Raw genomic sequence first — 15,943 nt, 5'->3', positions numbered from 1 at the left:
CTGTGGTATTATTTCAGGTAAGAATAATCTTGTTTTCACCATTAGCATGCAAACTAATGAAACAGTTACTGTCAACCATCTTACATAAGCTTTGTGACAAATTCTACTTTTGACAATGCTTTTGTTGTCAAATAATGGTAGAAGAGAAAAGTAAGATATTAGAATTAGGCCTTCACTACTGCAAAATGCCTTTGCGGAAAAGAAACATAAGAGTGCTGCTAACCTGTCAAAGATCAGTTATTCAGTTAGCTCAGTCTGCACCTGTGTAAATGAAAGACAATCAGTGCTTTCCATTATCATTTAATCTTTATCCATATACGATTGTCAAAATAGAACACACTTATGCCTATAAAAAGCAAATGGCTGAAACTTTTTTGGCCACAGGCATCTTAGCTTTCCTTGGAATAGTTTCTTTCTTGTAAGGAAGAATATTTGCTGCCACCTTCTGGACTTTTATATTACGCAGCTTAGAGGAAGGTCTTGGAAGACGAAGCGTTGTGAATGAACGTTTGAAAAACAAGTACAATTCGGTCCTAGTTTCTGACCTTGCTCTTTTGTGTGAACTATGAAGAGGTATTAACTTGATATAAAGTAAAGGAAAATTATATTTTTTCTAAAATGAAAGAAAATAAGTATTAATTATATTGTAATACCTGAAGGTGGTGGCACTATTGTTGCTGAACATATCCAAACTAAAAGATAATTTATCCAGTTCTTTGTAATTTTCTTCTCAAATCTTCCAAACTGAAATTTTCAGGTTTAGTTGTTTTGGCTTTTCTCATTTACTTCATCCCAAATGATCCAATCATTTCAGACGCGTTTTAATGAAATGAATATATATAGTTCGACCATTTCAAAGAGTGAGAGTAGGGAAAAATCCATGTCAACGACAAAAAAAAAGCATCCTTTTCCTTGGTACCACTGGTACCACTACATACTTTAGAACTGGTTTGAGGCTAATCTTTGTATCTGAAGTGTCTCATATTTCCCCACAAACTTGCCAATGTGGATTCATGCTGAGACCCTTACATAGGCTCAGTAGGAGCACGTTGCTTTTTACAGCTAGCTCCTGAGAACTCTGTTAGCAGCGATTAATATTCTGTTAGGCAGGAGGATTTTCATTACTTATTACAGGTCTAAGCTGCTGTGGGCTGTGATGTCTCACCGGAGAACAAAGAGACTGTCCTGGTGCTTTCTCTGCCTGTCTAAACTGCAGGCAATGTGTACCCCCACAGGCTGGAGAAGCCACTGGGGTGTTCCACAGCTCCTGCGCTGCCTGCACAGCTGGGCTTTCGTTCACAAAATAGTGCACGCAGGCATATGGTACGTACCCATGCCTCTTCCCACCATCAGGCCCGGACCTGAGGCTGCACACTCACTGATCAGGACTGAGACGCACTGCAGAGCACAGCTGCCCCTTGACAGAGCCCAGGACCTGGGCCCAAGCAGCCTCAAAGGGGAGAGCATCTGGTTTGAATACAGGGGGCCAAGAAGCAGACTTTTAACAGGGTAGAAAAAACAGACAATGGAAGGATGGAGAAGAGACTGGACAAAGCAAGACCAGGAGCTGGTGATACTTGATACAGAAGGAGAATCTGTATTCAGCACTGGGTTGGAGAGTGATGAGGATAGGACCTGAAGGCCAAGGTTCCTGAGCTTGGATGAGAAGCTTAAGGAATGGAAAATTGAGCTGAGTAGCTTGCAATGAGGCTACGATGAGGAGACCAGGAAAGGAAGTTGAAGAAATGGGGCAAGGAAGGTGCATTTGGGGAAAAGAACCTGTGCCCACTACTGTGTATTTTCCTTCAGAGTTCCAGGGAAATTTCTTCCCCAGAGAGATGGAGCTTGCCCTTCCACAGTCTCTCTGCTGTCAGAAGACTGTGAAGCCCTGTTGGAAACCTGTGTCATCCTCCCAATGCTGATTCACCAGCAGGATGTCAACATGCGTTTGCTGCCAGTTACTGGATCAGCGTGATGGCAGTTGTCTGTGGTGGTTCAGGCCATGCTGGAGGACCCTGTTGGTTACAGTATGCTACATGATAGTATTCCAGGGTTTGGTTTGTTGTTGTTAGAAAACTCTTGGGTCTTAGACACACAAAGCTACCTTGAAGCAATGCTAGTGAAGTTGGAAGGTCAGGTATTCAAAAACTATGAAATGCAAGCATCGTTGCCCAGTGCATATGCATCTTGATTAAATTTCAGGACTTCTGCCCCATCTAGTGCCATTTCAGGGCTTCATTTAGGAAATACTAGGATTATATAGGATTATATAGCAAGGGAGTATATTGTGCAAAAGGTGCTTTCACTGGTTGGATTTCACAGCTGGTCCCTGAGGATTCCCTTTCTGGCCTTTCACCTGGAGACCTGTGATCTGTTAACAGTCACAGACTGATGTTAAGGATCACATAATTTGAAACAGTAACTAAACTAGTTCATGTGCTTCTGGACTCTAAAGATGCTAAGTGTCTTGAACTGAACACCCAAGGCTACTGAGTGTCCTAGTATCAGTGCCGCACATTTCATGCATTATTTACTATTTGTAGAATGCAATGGTGTAAAACTGAACTATGGCTTCTGAATGACTTAGAAACTAACAAAAAAAAGCTATCTATGAAGACATAATCCTGCATGAAGAGCACACTTTGAAGAGTGTACATCAAGCGAGGAATGGTGCTAAGCATGGAAAAATGTCAAATCAAAACAGTAAGGAGCTATTCGTCAGCTGAGCAGTGCCGTTCTGTGCCCTGAATTTAGTCTGGAGCCCTACAGAAAAAAATAGCAGATGATGACATGATTACAGATGTTATGGCCACACAAATGCCCAAGAGGGTTGGATTAAGCTGATGCAGGTGACATCAATTGCAAATGCCTCATTTCGCAACCCAGTGTTTATCATTGTTTTTTCATAATTATATATACATAGTGTCAGGTGCTTGCTTCAGTACGGTTCCTGTGGCTGTACCAAGTCTGTCAAGTTTCTCTGCCGAAACACATCTCTGAAATTCAATAATCTTAGGATGGGAAAAGTTTATCATTTTGTACATGTGGAATGCTCACAGCTCTGCAACAGAGTACAGTGGAGGTGCAGATTTACATCATCATAAAAAGTTGTGTTGCTGCCTCTCATTTTGTGTAATCTTTTAATTTTTAATGGAATGACACGATGAAATTTTTTTCTCATTTGTCACACTTTTGCACTTTCTGACACCAGCCAAACAAGCGGCAAGGAAGTAACTAAAAATCCTTTTCTGGAGAAACTTACAGCTAAGCTTGGTTCATAAAAGGTATTCAGGTAGCATGGCTAGGACTGGCAGAAATACCTGTACTTCTCCAAAACTGTTCACTTAACCAAAAAAAAATAAACTGCAGGCAGATTTTGAGGTTTTCTTGTCACCTGCTTAGGTTCCACTTTTAAGTTATCAGCCTGTTGTGTGAAAATTAACAAGGCTCTAGGAAGAAAACTAAGTGTACCCAGATTCCCGTGCTTTGCTCTTGTACACAGTGTAAAGACATGTACCAACAACAACCTGCACAGTGAGACTATAAGAAAGAGCATTCTCACAGACCAAAGAAAAAATCACTAGCAGTTATTGACATTTTGGAAAAAAAAAAAAAAAAAAAGAAGTGTTTTTTTGCAAAAACTTTCTTTAAAAGACTGAAAATATTTGTCCATAGGTCATTAATGTATGGAAACTTTTGATTCTAATATAAATATACTGAATTCTTTGCTTTGCAATCAGTTAAAGCTCATACTGGAATCAAGGAGTGTTGTGCTCTGTGTCACCCTTTGTAATCCAACATGCATTACAGTGATTGGGAGTGTATTTTATTTCTGTAATGTTCCTCCTTTTCTTCTGTTTGTTGTGCACTTCTTAAATCAGTTAAAATCTATTGTTTCAGATACAGATGGAAACATCAAGAGAAGCACTCCATCTGTTCAACAGTTTAGTCTTTACACCTATTTAGAAATAACCTGGTTACTTCTGTAGCAGCTTATCTTTCAATTGCCTGGAATTATGAGGGGACTCTCCGTTTTAAGATGTCTGTCCTAAAGACATACAAAAGAATCAAGGATTCTTGTTTGAAAACGCTTACTATTGCTATATTGATTACCCCGCACAGGAAGCCCTCATCCTGATAGACAATCTATAAGCATGGTTCAGTAAGTTATCTTTCTCATAGCTAGGTGAGTATCCTCAGCCTAAGGGAGTGTGCAGTTATTATAACGTACTACCACGGAAGTTTGTGCAGGTTTCACGTGCCCTGAAATTAAAAACAGTTGGTCAAGATCATAACAAACTGGAATAGGTTTTTTCCCTTTGAAATCTTCGGAGGATAACAGGAGACTTGGTTAGCATGCTATATAAAGAGAAAATCCTTGCCTTCCTTACTCAAGGAAGCAAATGTTAAAACCATGGAAATATCATCATATGGTTAGTCTTAGCTTGTAAAAGAAGAGTTCAAGTCTGCTTCTGTAGACACCCTTCCAACATAGTATTTTACTAAGCTTCAGGACCTTTCCTACTTTTTAAATCATCTGAAAAAAACCCTAAAGTGCTCCTGTAGTAAGCAACCAGCCTGAAAAGCACTTGTGAAACAGCTCTTGAGTGATTCCAACACCTCCCTTATGAAATCACATGCAAAGGTAACGTTTACTATAAAGTAAGAACAGTCGTTGTTCTGGGTACTATGAGGTTGTGACGGTGGCACCAAGCGTGCTATGAAATTATCAGGCTCACAGATTTTCCCAAGAGATCTATCAGCAGTGAGTAATTCAGAGCTTCTGAATCCATGGGTGTTTGAAGATCTTGTCAAGTTTCTTCTTTGTGTAAAGTTTCTATTTCAAGCTGAGTAGACTCATAATAAATGACATCATGCCAAGCTGTGTAATTAAGATTTGCACTTGCCATGCCAAACTGCCAAAGTCATCAGTGGGATCCTGGGTGTTTGACGTCAGGCAAAGAAAGTTGTATCATATTTTGTTAAAAAGGCAAGACTGGAAGAGTGGGTCTTTCTAGAACCAATCGTTTTTTATTCTTAACGCTACGAAATCTGGAAGAGGATCCTGGGAAAAGAGAGGAGAAAGATTTTGCAAATTGTTAGTTGTGGAGACTGCTGTCGTTTCCCTGGTATTTCCCTACCTCGTAGCATACAGAGGATTCCCGGCAGAGATGGTGGAGCATGATGGTAGGGCTGGTCCTTTGTTGAGGTGTCGTCCTGGGTACTTGATAAACAGTGTCCCTCCCAGTTGACATCATCTGGTGTCAAGTTCTCTTTATAATTGCATATAATCTTTTATGAGAGTTCACCTTAGCACTTTCGAAAACTCTCATGTACAGGAGCTATCTAGGGTAATATGTCTGCAGATCTGTTGTCTCTCAGAGCAATAGCTGATTGGTGGGGCCTGCTTTTTTTTAAAGCTCAGTTTCTTCTTTTTGCTGGACGTTAGCCTTTCGGTTCTTTTGCAGTATCTTTTTGTAAATAGTAGAGAAAAAAAATCATGCCCAGTGATGTGAGCACTCTGTCATCCAAAAGTAATCTAGAAAATTTCAACAAAAGGCTGGAAAGAGTCAGCCATCTCTATGCAGAATAATTAAACCCTCTTGCTGATTGTTTTCTTCTCTTGTACCATCAGTATTTCATGATCCTTTGATAGGTATTTTATCCTCTGCAGTCTCTGCTTTTTTCCTGGAGTTTTCTCCCCACTGCTTGGCTCCCTCTAATTCTAGTAGGTTTTTTTTCTCCCAAAATTGCTGCTCGCCACTTAGCATTAATTTTCCTATCTGAATCACACACCAGCCCCATACTTCCTAGTTTCTGGAGCCTGCTGATACCTCAACCTCTTAGTATTTCTTTAATTCAAATACAAATTTGTGTGAATTCTAAACTTTCATTTTAGTGTGAATAATAACAGCACTCTGCCAAAAAGAAAATAAACTCATTGCCACGTGATTGCTGTGGTGACAGCAACATGGGTCACTCCAGTTTTGGGGCTGATTTTGTGTTTTGACTCTTGAATGTCTCATATAAAATAAAATCAGGTATACAAAATGAAACAAATAAAATAAAACTAGGTCTATAAAATTAGGGTGACTGCAAGAAGACTTCAGCCAAAATTTAACTGAAACCTCCTTTTGATGGCTGATCTCAAAATGGCATTGGCTTAATCTCAAAGTGAATTGTCAGTGTGTGCAAGAGAGAATTGGGCATTCCCTGCTGCAAGTCTTGATGTTAGTGTATTATAAAAGTCCCACACCATGGCCAGGTGCTTTTGGAACCAGGGAGCTTATTGTCACTGGATATTGTCACATGTTTTAGGACACTGGCAAAATTATTTCTTCCACAAGAGAGCAGAAAGCAAAAGAATGAGGCTTACTTGTAAGAGATGGTAATGTTTACTCTGTAAATGTTCCTACAGAAAAAACTCATTGAAATATCTTTCTGTTTGTTTCATAATATCTTTTGCTGAGCAGGAAGATGGTAAGATGGTTCCCCTAGAGAAGGGGGGAGAAGTTAAGCAGTTCTTTGTTCAAGAACTAAATTTTGTCTTTTATTTTTGCAACAGAGATTTTAACTTTTTTGTCTAAAAGCTACTCATCTCCAAACCAAAACATTTCAATTCAGGTTTTATAACAAGAGGTCTATAACTGAATCAGAAATTAAAATCATAAAAACCCTTGGATGAGGTAGCTGTTTTCATGAAACGGTTGTCTAGAATGTGAGATCCAGACTGGTACAGTTTAATACCTCCAGTATGTGCTATACTTGAATGTGCTAAAACCAACAGAAAACACTTAAATTCCTCTTTTAATGTGAACGTGCTGGAAGTATTGTTATTAGGGGCGGCCTGAAGTTCACTGTTGAATATGCTTACATAGTAAACATAATTACCTCTTGGTAGACTTGTCATATTATATTAAAATAATTCTAACAGCTTTTTCAGAAAAAACACTTCCAGCACTCACTGCCCTTTCAAAGTGAAATTTCAGGTGGCTTCTTTCCGCACAAACCATTCATTTCTGGACATTGCAGCTATGTTTGACATCATCATTAGCTTTTAATTTGGACCCATGACAACGAACAGCTCAACTTTCCCCTAAATACCTGCTTCACAAGAGACTACGTTTTGGATAAAACTATTACTCTAAGTAGGCTAGCCTTCTGAAATATAAGAATTACAGACTTACCTGGTTAGTAAAAAGAGTCTTGAAGCCAAGTTGGATCCAAGCACTATGCATGTAGAATGATGTGTATATATGGAATTGAATTCAGAGTTGGACTGTGAGTGGCATTTTCAAAAGACCTTAGCTGAGTTAAGAGGACTAGTGTCACTGGGGCTTTTGCTTTTAACTCTTATTAGTGCTTTAAAAAATCCTTTGGTCATTGCTATAGGCCATATGAAATGCTTGTATTTGAATAACAGCCAAAAATCCAAATGTGATCAAAATCCAAATTTTCAGCATAGATGCACTTCCTCTTCTTTTGGACAAAGTAAAGACAAGATAGGCTAATAGCTGTATTTTATATTCCTATCACAGAGCTGACTTTTTGCTTATTGCTATAAACATGCATATTTAGTTGACTTCTTAAGTGAACTTTTGGGTTGTGCTAAAATGAAAAAAATAGCAAAATTATTTTAAAGATTACAGTTTTGCATTTCAGGTGAACTTAGCTCTAGACAGATGAGTCAGGAAACTGAAATGTTCTCTTTCAGTCCACAAGTCTCCTCTAGCTCCTATTAACTTGACTTCCGTCTTTCTGGAGAGCTGATTTCCTTTGGATGAGAATATATCCCAGCTTTACCTCTTTTTCTTCTGCTGATAATTAGAATAATAAAGCTTATTATTTCTTACTTGGAAACTGGTATGCCATGTAGGCATATATAAACCTAGAAGTCAGATTTCAGTAATACACATATTTCACGCGGGATACTCTGTAGCTGGTGATGAATTCCAAAAGTTACTGACCTGAGCCTGATAGGAACTGGTGGCCATGCTGTGCAAGCTGCTGTATCTTGTTAGTAGCCACATGCATCAACATCAACACTTGTGGTGGAAGTACAAAACTGCTAAAAATCTCCTCATTAAGGAAATAATCTTGGGGTGGTAGGGTGAACAAGTACGGAAGTGTGATTATGATTTACAGATGTATTTTACAGGAGGAGACTGTAAGTAAAAACAGGTAAGGCAATATGAGGCTGAATGGATTTCTATCTCTCTAGCAGCACTACTTATCTTTGGTAGGGTATCTTTACTCTGAGTAAATACTAGTATCTTAAACTTCTACCTAAAATAGTATATGTAGCTTCAGATAAAACTATAGGGGAAGGAAGGAGGGAGGAAGGTGAAGGGGAAGAGGAAAGGAAGGGGAAAGAGAAAGGGAAGGAGAGGGAAGGAGAGGGGACAGAGGAGACTGCATATTAACAGGATAGCATAGAAAATAGGTTTCCCCTAAAATATATTGTCAGTCTGTACATGTAAGTGAAACAAAGGAAACCACAAACCAAACCAAAGAAAAAAAACCCAAACAGGCAGAGAGGAAAGGGACAAGTTTAATGATAGAAGAAAAATACAGATATTGACAGTGGAAAACAGATAGAAGGGAGCTCTCCAAAGGATTAAAATATTGCTACTTTCTGGTTCCAGGTAAATGCAGTGTAATTCTTTCTTGAGTTTTCCAATCTATTTTTTTCCAAAATTTCCCATCATTCTCCTGAATTTTAAGAGGGAAATGGATCACTTGGTCATTTTCATCTAATACAGTCAGTATTCCAATCCAAAATTTAAAGGGGAGAGTAGGATTTGGAGGTCCAAAATTCAAAGGAGAGCTTTTTATTGGCTTGATTAGACTTTGATTCCAGTCTGCTTTCTGCACGTACAACCAAATGCATTCCCCTCAACTTTGACTGTAGTTGAGTTACCATCATGGAACCAAACTAAGGAGATTTTGTTCATACTGGGGAATGTTTCTTCATCAAGATAGGTAGTTCTACTAAAACGCCTATGATATAAAAGATCCATAATCCGGTCTGTAGCTAGCTCGATGGTAGTTTAAACAAATATATCAACAGATTCTGCCACTTTTATTCACAGAAGGCTGGTTTAATCTTTAGCTTCACCGTTGGGATGGAGTTTGGTACCCTTAGTTGTGTGAAACAACGCATTGTTTCAGACCTAGCACCACTGGTGTTAACAGGACTGCTTACTGAAAAACATGCTAAACTACTCAAATATAGCTCCTTGATTTCAGCAAGGCTTTGTATTCACTGCAGTATCATATAGTAGGTTTCAAGACTACAGACCCTGAAGAATTTTCTACAGTAGCAGTATTTCAATACTTAGTCCTCAGTACGACAAGTAAAAGGTGAAAGTATAAGACCAGAGTAAAAAGATTTAAAGTGGGAAGAAGACTGTAAAGCCTCAAGTGAAAATAATAACGTGTTCGAGAGACCAATAGGAAGACATGGCCATATTTATGATCTACTGTTAAGTGCTAATTTCTGTGGCATATACTATTATGGTTGTAAGAATCAGTACTCTTGAATATACATATCCCTTCAGTTCTCAGTCGCTGTGCTTTCACAAGAAACCATTGCATTACATTGCAGCTGCAAAACCCAGCTCACCTCTCTGACTGTTCAATAATTTTGATTTACTGGCTTCTATCTTACTTGCTGGATTCAAGGCAAACTTTGGCTAAAAATATGTCTGCACTTGGGATGTCAAACTTCCCCAAAATGGGAAACCTTTAACAATTTTTCCAGCTGTCTTTCCACCTCTTTTAGTCTTCAGAACACTCCAGCATCTCTTATAGGACGTTCTCTGTGAAATCACAGAGGCAATTCATTATTTTGGATCACAGCTGATCCACATAGCTTACAAACTAAGCCCCTGGCCGATCAACCAGATTCCTGTGGAAGGACCTTTGAGCCAGGACAGGTTCTGACTGAATTCAGTGGGGTTCTGTGCAGGCCAAAGGTCTATCCAGTCGTATTCTGCTAGTGATCAGTCAGAGCCTAATACTGTATCTATTTTATGCTATGTTAGTAATACATATTACTATTAATATCATTTAATAAGGCACTTCTTTAAAAAAAAAAAAAAAGTCCTCAAATCCCTAGGTCATTACAACATAGCTGGGGAGGGGAGCAGGAAGAAAGCTCTTCTCTATTATTTTGACATACCAGGAATATTTCTTACTGTTGTTTCTGTTGTGGTAGTCCTAAAGCAAAAACCTAGTGTCCTGCTTACTTAATACAATGGTATCTATTAATTTCAGGATGTTACGTGTATAAAGCATCTGATAATATGCATAAATGTGCTAGAATTTGTATCTATTTTGATTCCTTAAAAAAGTTCAAACATTTTGGACCCAGATTTGAGGTGATACATCTGACATTATTAAGTAAGCTAAGGAATACTATTTGCACTGTTTATGTGGCAGGTTACTACTGCAAACGATTGATTGCAAGCGAAATGGACACTAAGTTTCAGCTGTAAGGTTTACTCTTCAATAAGTGATGGCTTCCACACCTGTGCAGTGACGCCAGCTTTCTTTGCTGAAAATTTTGGCCTCGGAGCAGTAAACAAGGAGGATGTGGTGGTTTCTGGCTTAGAAAATGCAGAGTAGCCTGTAGGTGAATATGATTCATTTACTGGGATAGAGGCATTTGACTGGAACGAAGGTTGTGAACTGTAGGCTGGCACGGAGTACACTGAAGACGCCCGGGCATTAGTAGGGGAGCCAGCGCTAGGTGGTCTTAAAGGTAGAGCTTGCTTTGAAGTGTACACCTTCGATGTCTGCTTAATAGCAAGGCTTTCCTTAGTACTAGGAGGTTGAAAAGTAAATAAAGATGCATCGAGTTGATAAGGTTGATGTTTCATAATATCCAAAGCATTGAGAACTTTCTTAGGTTTTCTTTTTGTGTTTTTGGTAGCAGCAGTGGACTTAGAGGAGGACTTGGTAGCAGCAGGAGGATAAGACGGGGAGTGGATGGGATTATAAGCAACAGGTGGAGGTGCTCGGACGTTAGATGAGTATTTCCAAGAAGCTGGTAAAGATGGAGTTGGAGATGAGGCTCGTGCCATGTTTGCCTGCACAGTCTCTGAATCTACCACATACTTCTCCATTCGAGAGTGCCTTCTGGCAAATAACTGTGCTCCTTTCCCACTCATAGCTGGTGGCATCTCAAAGGGTGGCTTTGTTCCTCCAGCACTTGGTGTGACTGGTGTTGTCTTGGGTGTGTGGTTTGGACTCGCTAGGGTTGCCTGAGGCCCTTTGAAAGGACCAGCTAGGTTGAGAGTACTTGGAGGATGGGCAGGAGAATGAGGATACTGTGGGGATTTGAGTGGTGCAGGATATGCTGCCTGAGGTGAGGCTGGTGCTGGGAAAGAAGGAGGCTTATTAGAAGCCGCAGCTGGAGGTGACCAAACTGGTGAAACCGGAGTACCAGCAGTAGGAGAGACCTTGAGTGAAGGCTTTGGAGCAACAGGAGGAGGGGCCTTCTGTTTAGATGCTTGAGTCTGCATGAAATTACAAGCTTCTGCTCCCAAACTGAGGTAGTCTTCTTCAGGTCCTGACTCAAAACCAGCTCCAGTGCCTTTTTTGCCCTCTGCATTGTGTACAAGGGACAACAGGGCAGGATTAGGACTTACTTTGGGTGCTTCTTTGAAAGTGAACATAGGTTTTGAAGTGCTTCTTCTCTTTGCCTCTTGCAGTATCCCAGTTCTTTTGGCTGGCACCGCAATCCTTTCATCTCTGGATGCTATGCGTTCTGTTGGCTCAGTGAATGACCACACATTTGGGGCAGCTCTGCTGGCTGCAGGAGCTGAAACAGGTCTGTATAAAGCCTCAGGTGATGGGCTAATAGAGCAGTAAGGAGGTGGTGCTGGTATATCTGAAAGAGGACTAGTGACATTTCTTGTGGGTGAAAATGGTGCAGCTGCTCGGTTTTGAACCCCAGAAGGGAAGGGTTTAGCTGTTTTATTCAATGGTGCTGCTTTTTGAGCTACAGAGGACTGAAAGGAGAGGTTTGTGTCTGGTGCTAAGCCAAAGCCATTTTGCTGTACAGTCTTGCTATGATTCTGGCTCATGTCTGTGTAGCTTTTGCTCACACAGGTCTGCTGTCTTGATATTTCTTCCTCTTTTGTTTGATAGACTGAAGAGCTTACTTTCTGGAAGTTCTCTGACACGGCTTCCCTTCGTTCCTCTGTATGCACTGTGCGTGCCTTCATCTCCTCTTGCTCTGCTGTAATCTGATCCATCCTCTGCCGCCTCTTGGCAAACATGAGGGCCCCTTTACCTGTGCTTTCTGGAAGCGTCTGCATCTCGTCTCCACTTTTTGTTTTCTTTTCAACCTCAGGTAGACCACTGTCCCAGTCAAATGTCACAATCTTACCGTCGTTGTCAATGTCAGAGAAGAAATCTTCATCTATTTCTGACTCGCTCGTTGCAAGCAAACTCACTTCAAAAGTGTTTTCTTTGTCCCCCTCTTCACCCTCACCTTCTTCACCCTCGTCTTCGTCACGTTCTAACTCCCCAGTACCGTAGCTAACTAAAGTATATTTCCTTGCCCTTTGACGACGCTTCTTGAACATCAACACCCCCTTGGAATTGGGATTGGGAGCTGCTGTCAGCAGCAACGCAATACTTTTACATTTAGATTTGGCTTCTTTGACCTGCTTCTCTGACAGACTCTCACTTCGCCGGAGCCCTATGGAAAGAATTGAAGCACACATTTAATTGCATGCAGCCCAGAAAAATACAAGGAGACTAATAACAAACAGTTCTGCATTCATCTGTACTGAAATTTACCCACTGTCCCCTTCCCCCATATTAAAACATTTATTTTCTTTTGCATGGAGAGGTCATTATACTTCAGCTTTTCCCACAATATCAACTGTGTTGTAAATTCCATACCCAGCATTCCTTAGTGACACCCGTGCAAGTTCAAAGGCGGCGCCACTTTCTTTAGGACTTTCTTATGTTACATGTGTCTTTATTTCTAGCGTTCTCGATTTTTATTCCCATAAGTAATCTCAGCGGCAAGAGGCAGATGATATTTTCTCATTTATTCAGTTCCTAGGCTTACAGCAGACATTCCCAGCCAGCTAGGCCCATGACTGCTTCACATCTGTGACCAAATGAAACTGAGTGTGTTCTGTCTGATGGTGGCAGCAGCTTCTGCCATTTATGTGTTAATTTTACTCATATGCATTACAAAATGTGTATAGCTGATACAAGTCCGAATGCTTCTACATATTGGCTATTTAAAAGCAAGTGTACATCCAAAAAGGCGTACACAGAAACCATTAGCATTAACTTTCAGCCCCTTGGAAGACATGGGATTTTGGGCATGGTACTCAACAAAAGCAGGTTTCAGTGTTTTAACAAGCTTTACTTCCTGAAACATAAACCAAAATTTTGTAAGATAGAACAGCTCCAGAGCATTTATTCTGAATATGTGACAAGAATAAATACACTTTTAAGAACTGAATGGAGCAGGCTCAACTAACTTCTCAAGAGTATTCGCTAGCATGTATCAATAATACATATTTCTTAAAGCATAAATTATTGGTTTCCATCAAGTCACATGGGACAGGAATAGTTGCAGCTGCAAAGCTGATAGATGCACTGTCCATCAGCATGACTGCTTCCTTGTTATGTGATGCGGAGCAAGTGCCTCATGGGGCAACGTGGGTCAGGTGGTGCTCCTGTTTCTTTCCCTTCCTTATATTGTACCACCACATCTCATGAATAGCAGCCTCAATAGCTTCTCTGGTCAAAAAAGCTAGACTTTAAAGCTGTTCCTGTCTAAATCAATGGTCCCCTTCCACTAATCTCAAAAGGAAAAAGCGTGCCTCTGATTTATAAAAATAGAACAGTAAATTATTTAGTAAGTTTTGCTAGTGTAAATAAAGCAAACTCATTGAAGAAAGCCATGTGATATATTTTCTAGTAATGATCCTTTTAGCCATGGCAGTAGATGGAGTCTGATACTTTTCCTATTAAAGACAATTGGAGTTTTGCCATTATGCCAGATGACAGCATGACTGGACCAACGGTTCTCACAAGAACCTATAAAAGAGAAAAGAGCATGGCCCCTGAACCAGCAATTTGTAATATTTTATTTTGGGAGGGCCAAATCACAAAATCCTTGGCCCAGTCCTTTGACAATCCAAATGCTTGCAATAGTCACTGAAGACATTTTCCAGAAGTGTGGGCTTTAGTGTTAGAGCGCCTCTGCAAACAGAAATGGTCGCCCTTCAGCGTGTAAGTTCTATGCTTTCAAATAAGCTACTTGCAAGAGCAGTGAGTGTTTTTCTAGGAAGGGGATTCAGCAGGTACCCATACAGTTCTGTGGAAAGAAAAATTGCAACTTTTCTTTTTGCTAGTATATTTTCTCTTGATTCATCTGAATAGTTACTTAATCAAAGAAATCAAAAGATTTATAGAGAAAATTTCTGCTAAAGTAATCAAACACCTGTAATAAATATTCTTCTCCAGTTTAGACTTAAATGCTGCATTATAACTTCTAAATATACAAAAAGCATACATAGTATTTGCTGCACACAGATTATTCCCCCGTGCTTGGCAGTTTGTTTGTTCTCATGTGTAGATAGGATTTTACAAATAATAATAATAAAACCAAGCATTTTTATCGAGTCAGTGGTTCCTAAGGACAAAGACCTGCCACTAGATTAGAGGGAACTGAGATTGTCATAGCTGAGATGGGAAAAGGACAGACTCTATGTCCCACTTGAAAGCAGAATTTATCATGTAATATGTAGTTCATTCTTTGTACTTTTGCCTTATTAGAGAGTCACTGCAAGTAAGTCTCTAAGAAAGGCAGGCACAGTCCCACAGTTGGTTCTAACTTTGCAGCCAAAATGTAAAGCATGTGCACTTTTCTTTCATGCCTCATTTAATATGCCAAAAATATGTGGATTGCATACAGACAGTTAGGCATAAGTAACTGCTTAATCCACTTGCCAAGAAGATACAAATGCTTATCATGCTAAAAATATGCTTGCAGAGGAATTAGCAGTGGGTTAGCAGACTAATTCCAACACTGCATGTGAAATAGCTTGTTGCTACAGTATATCACTGCACACATTCAAGCACCTTTGACATACTGCTACTAAATCCCCAGACAGGATTCTTAACATTGTTGGGAAAGAGCAAGCAACCAATAGAAAGGTCCCAAATTAATAAAATAATAGATAGATAGATAGATAGATAGATAGATAGATAGATAGATAGACAGACAGATAGATAGATAGATAATACGTATCTACACTCAATTAATTCATATTGGATCCAATTCCAAGTTTACGTTCATGTAAACTTCTTGGACACGTTTTCAAGCTGACCTCTGGGTATGGAAGTCAGAAGAAGTAGCATGTTCACTTTACAGTCTAGAGAAGACTGACAAAACTGAAAGGATCATGTAACAGTTATACATATGCTCGTGTCTGTCAAAATCTCTTCTGTGGGCAACATCAAGCATTTCTGCTAGCCTTTTTTATTAACTTTTAAGAGCAGTAGCATGGCTTTGATTTTAGATGATGCAAATGACAACACAAAGTTTTTGCTATAAAAGGAGAAGTCCACAGGATTCACTTAGACATGTGCAAGCAACTTGCTTTTTTTGTTAATATTCTACAGATTGCCTCTGGATATACGTTAGAAGACCAGTGGAATTCAGCCCGTTTTGGAGATGTAAGTATTTTTAGTTGAACAAAGTAATGAGTTAATTCCAAAGTGGAAGTCTAACTAAGCAAAGTTATTCAGCACAGTTAAGGCATGGGTATACTCTTGGCTCATCCCCAGCAACATTGTATTACTCTGAAAAAATACATAAAGCAAGAACAGAAGCATCATTTAAAAGACAAAGATAGAGGGAAAGTTAGAAAACTGCAGAAAAAAACTCTAAAGATTTTTT

The 15,943-nt window shown here is 39.7% G+C and overlaps 1 protein-coding gene across 2 annotated transcripts in view; it reads right to left on the bottom strand.

Annotated features, from left to right (window-relative positions):
- The window catches only part of SYNPO2 (synaptopodin 2), a 98,760-nt gene that overhangs the window by 13,465 nt on the left and 69,352 nt on the right, over positions 1-15,943 (bottom strand). For both annotated transcript variants that reach the window (XM_075090122.1, XM_075090121.1), the window contains exon 4: positions 10,533-12,712. In XM_075090122.1, coding sequence (XP_074946223.1) covers positions 10,533-12,712 — 2,180 coding nt within the window. The remainder of the gene's footprint in view (positions 1-10,532; positions 12,713-15,943) is intronic.

Source organism: Phalacrocorax aristotelis, chromosome 4, assembly GCF_949628215.1.
Source record: "Phalacrocorax aristotelis chromosome 4, bGulAri2.1, whole genome shotgun sequence".
Classification (NCBI taxonomy): domain Eukaryota; kingdom Metazoa; phylum Chordata; class Aves; order Suliformes; family Phalacrocoracidae; genus Phalacrocorax; species Phalacrocorax aristotelis.
This window is presented reverse-complemented; position numbering and strand designations above follow the sequence as displayed.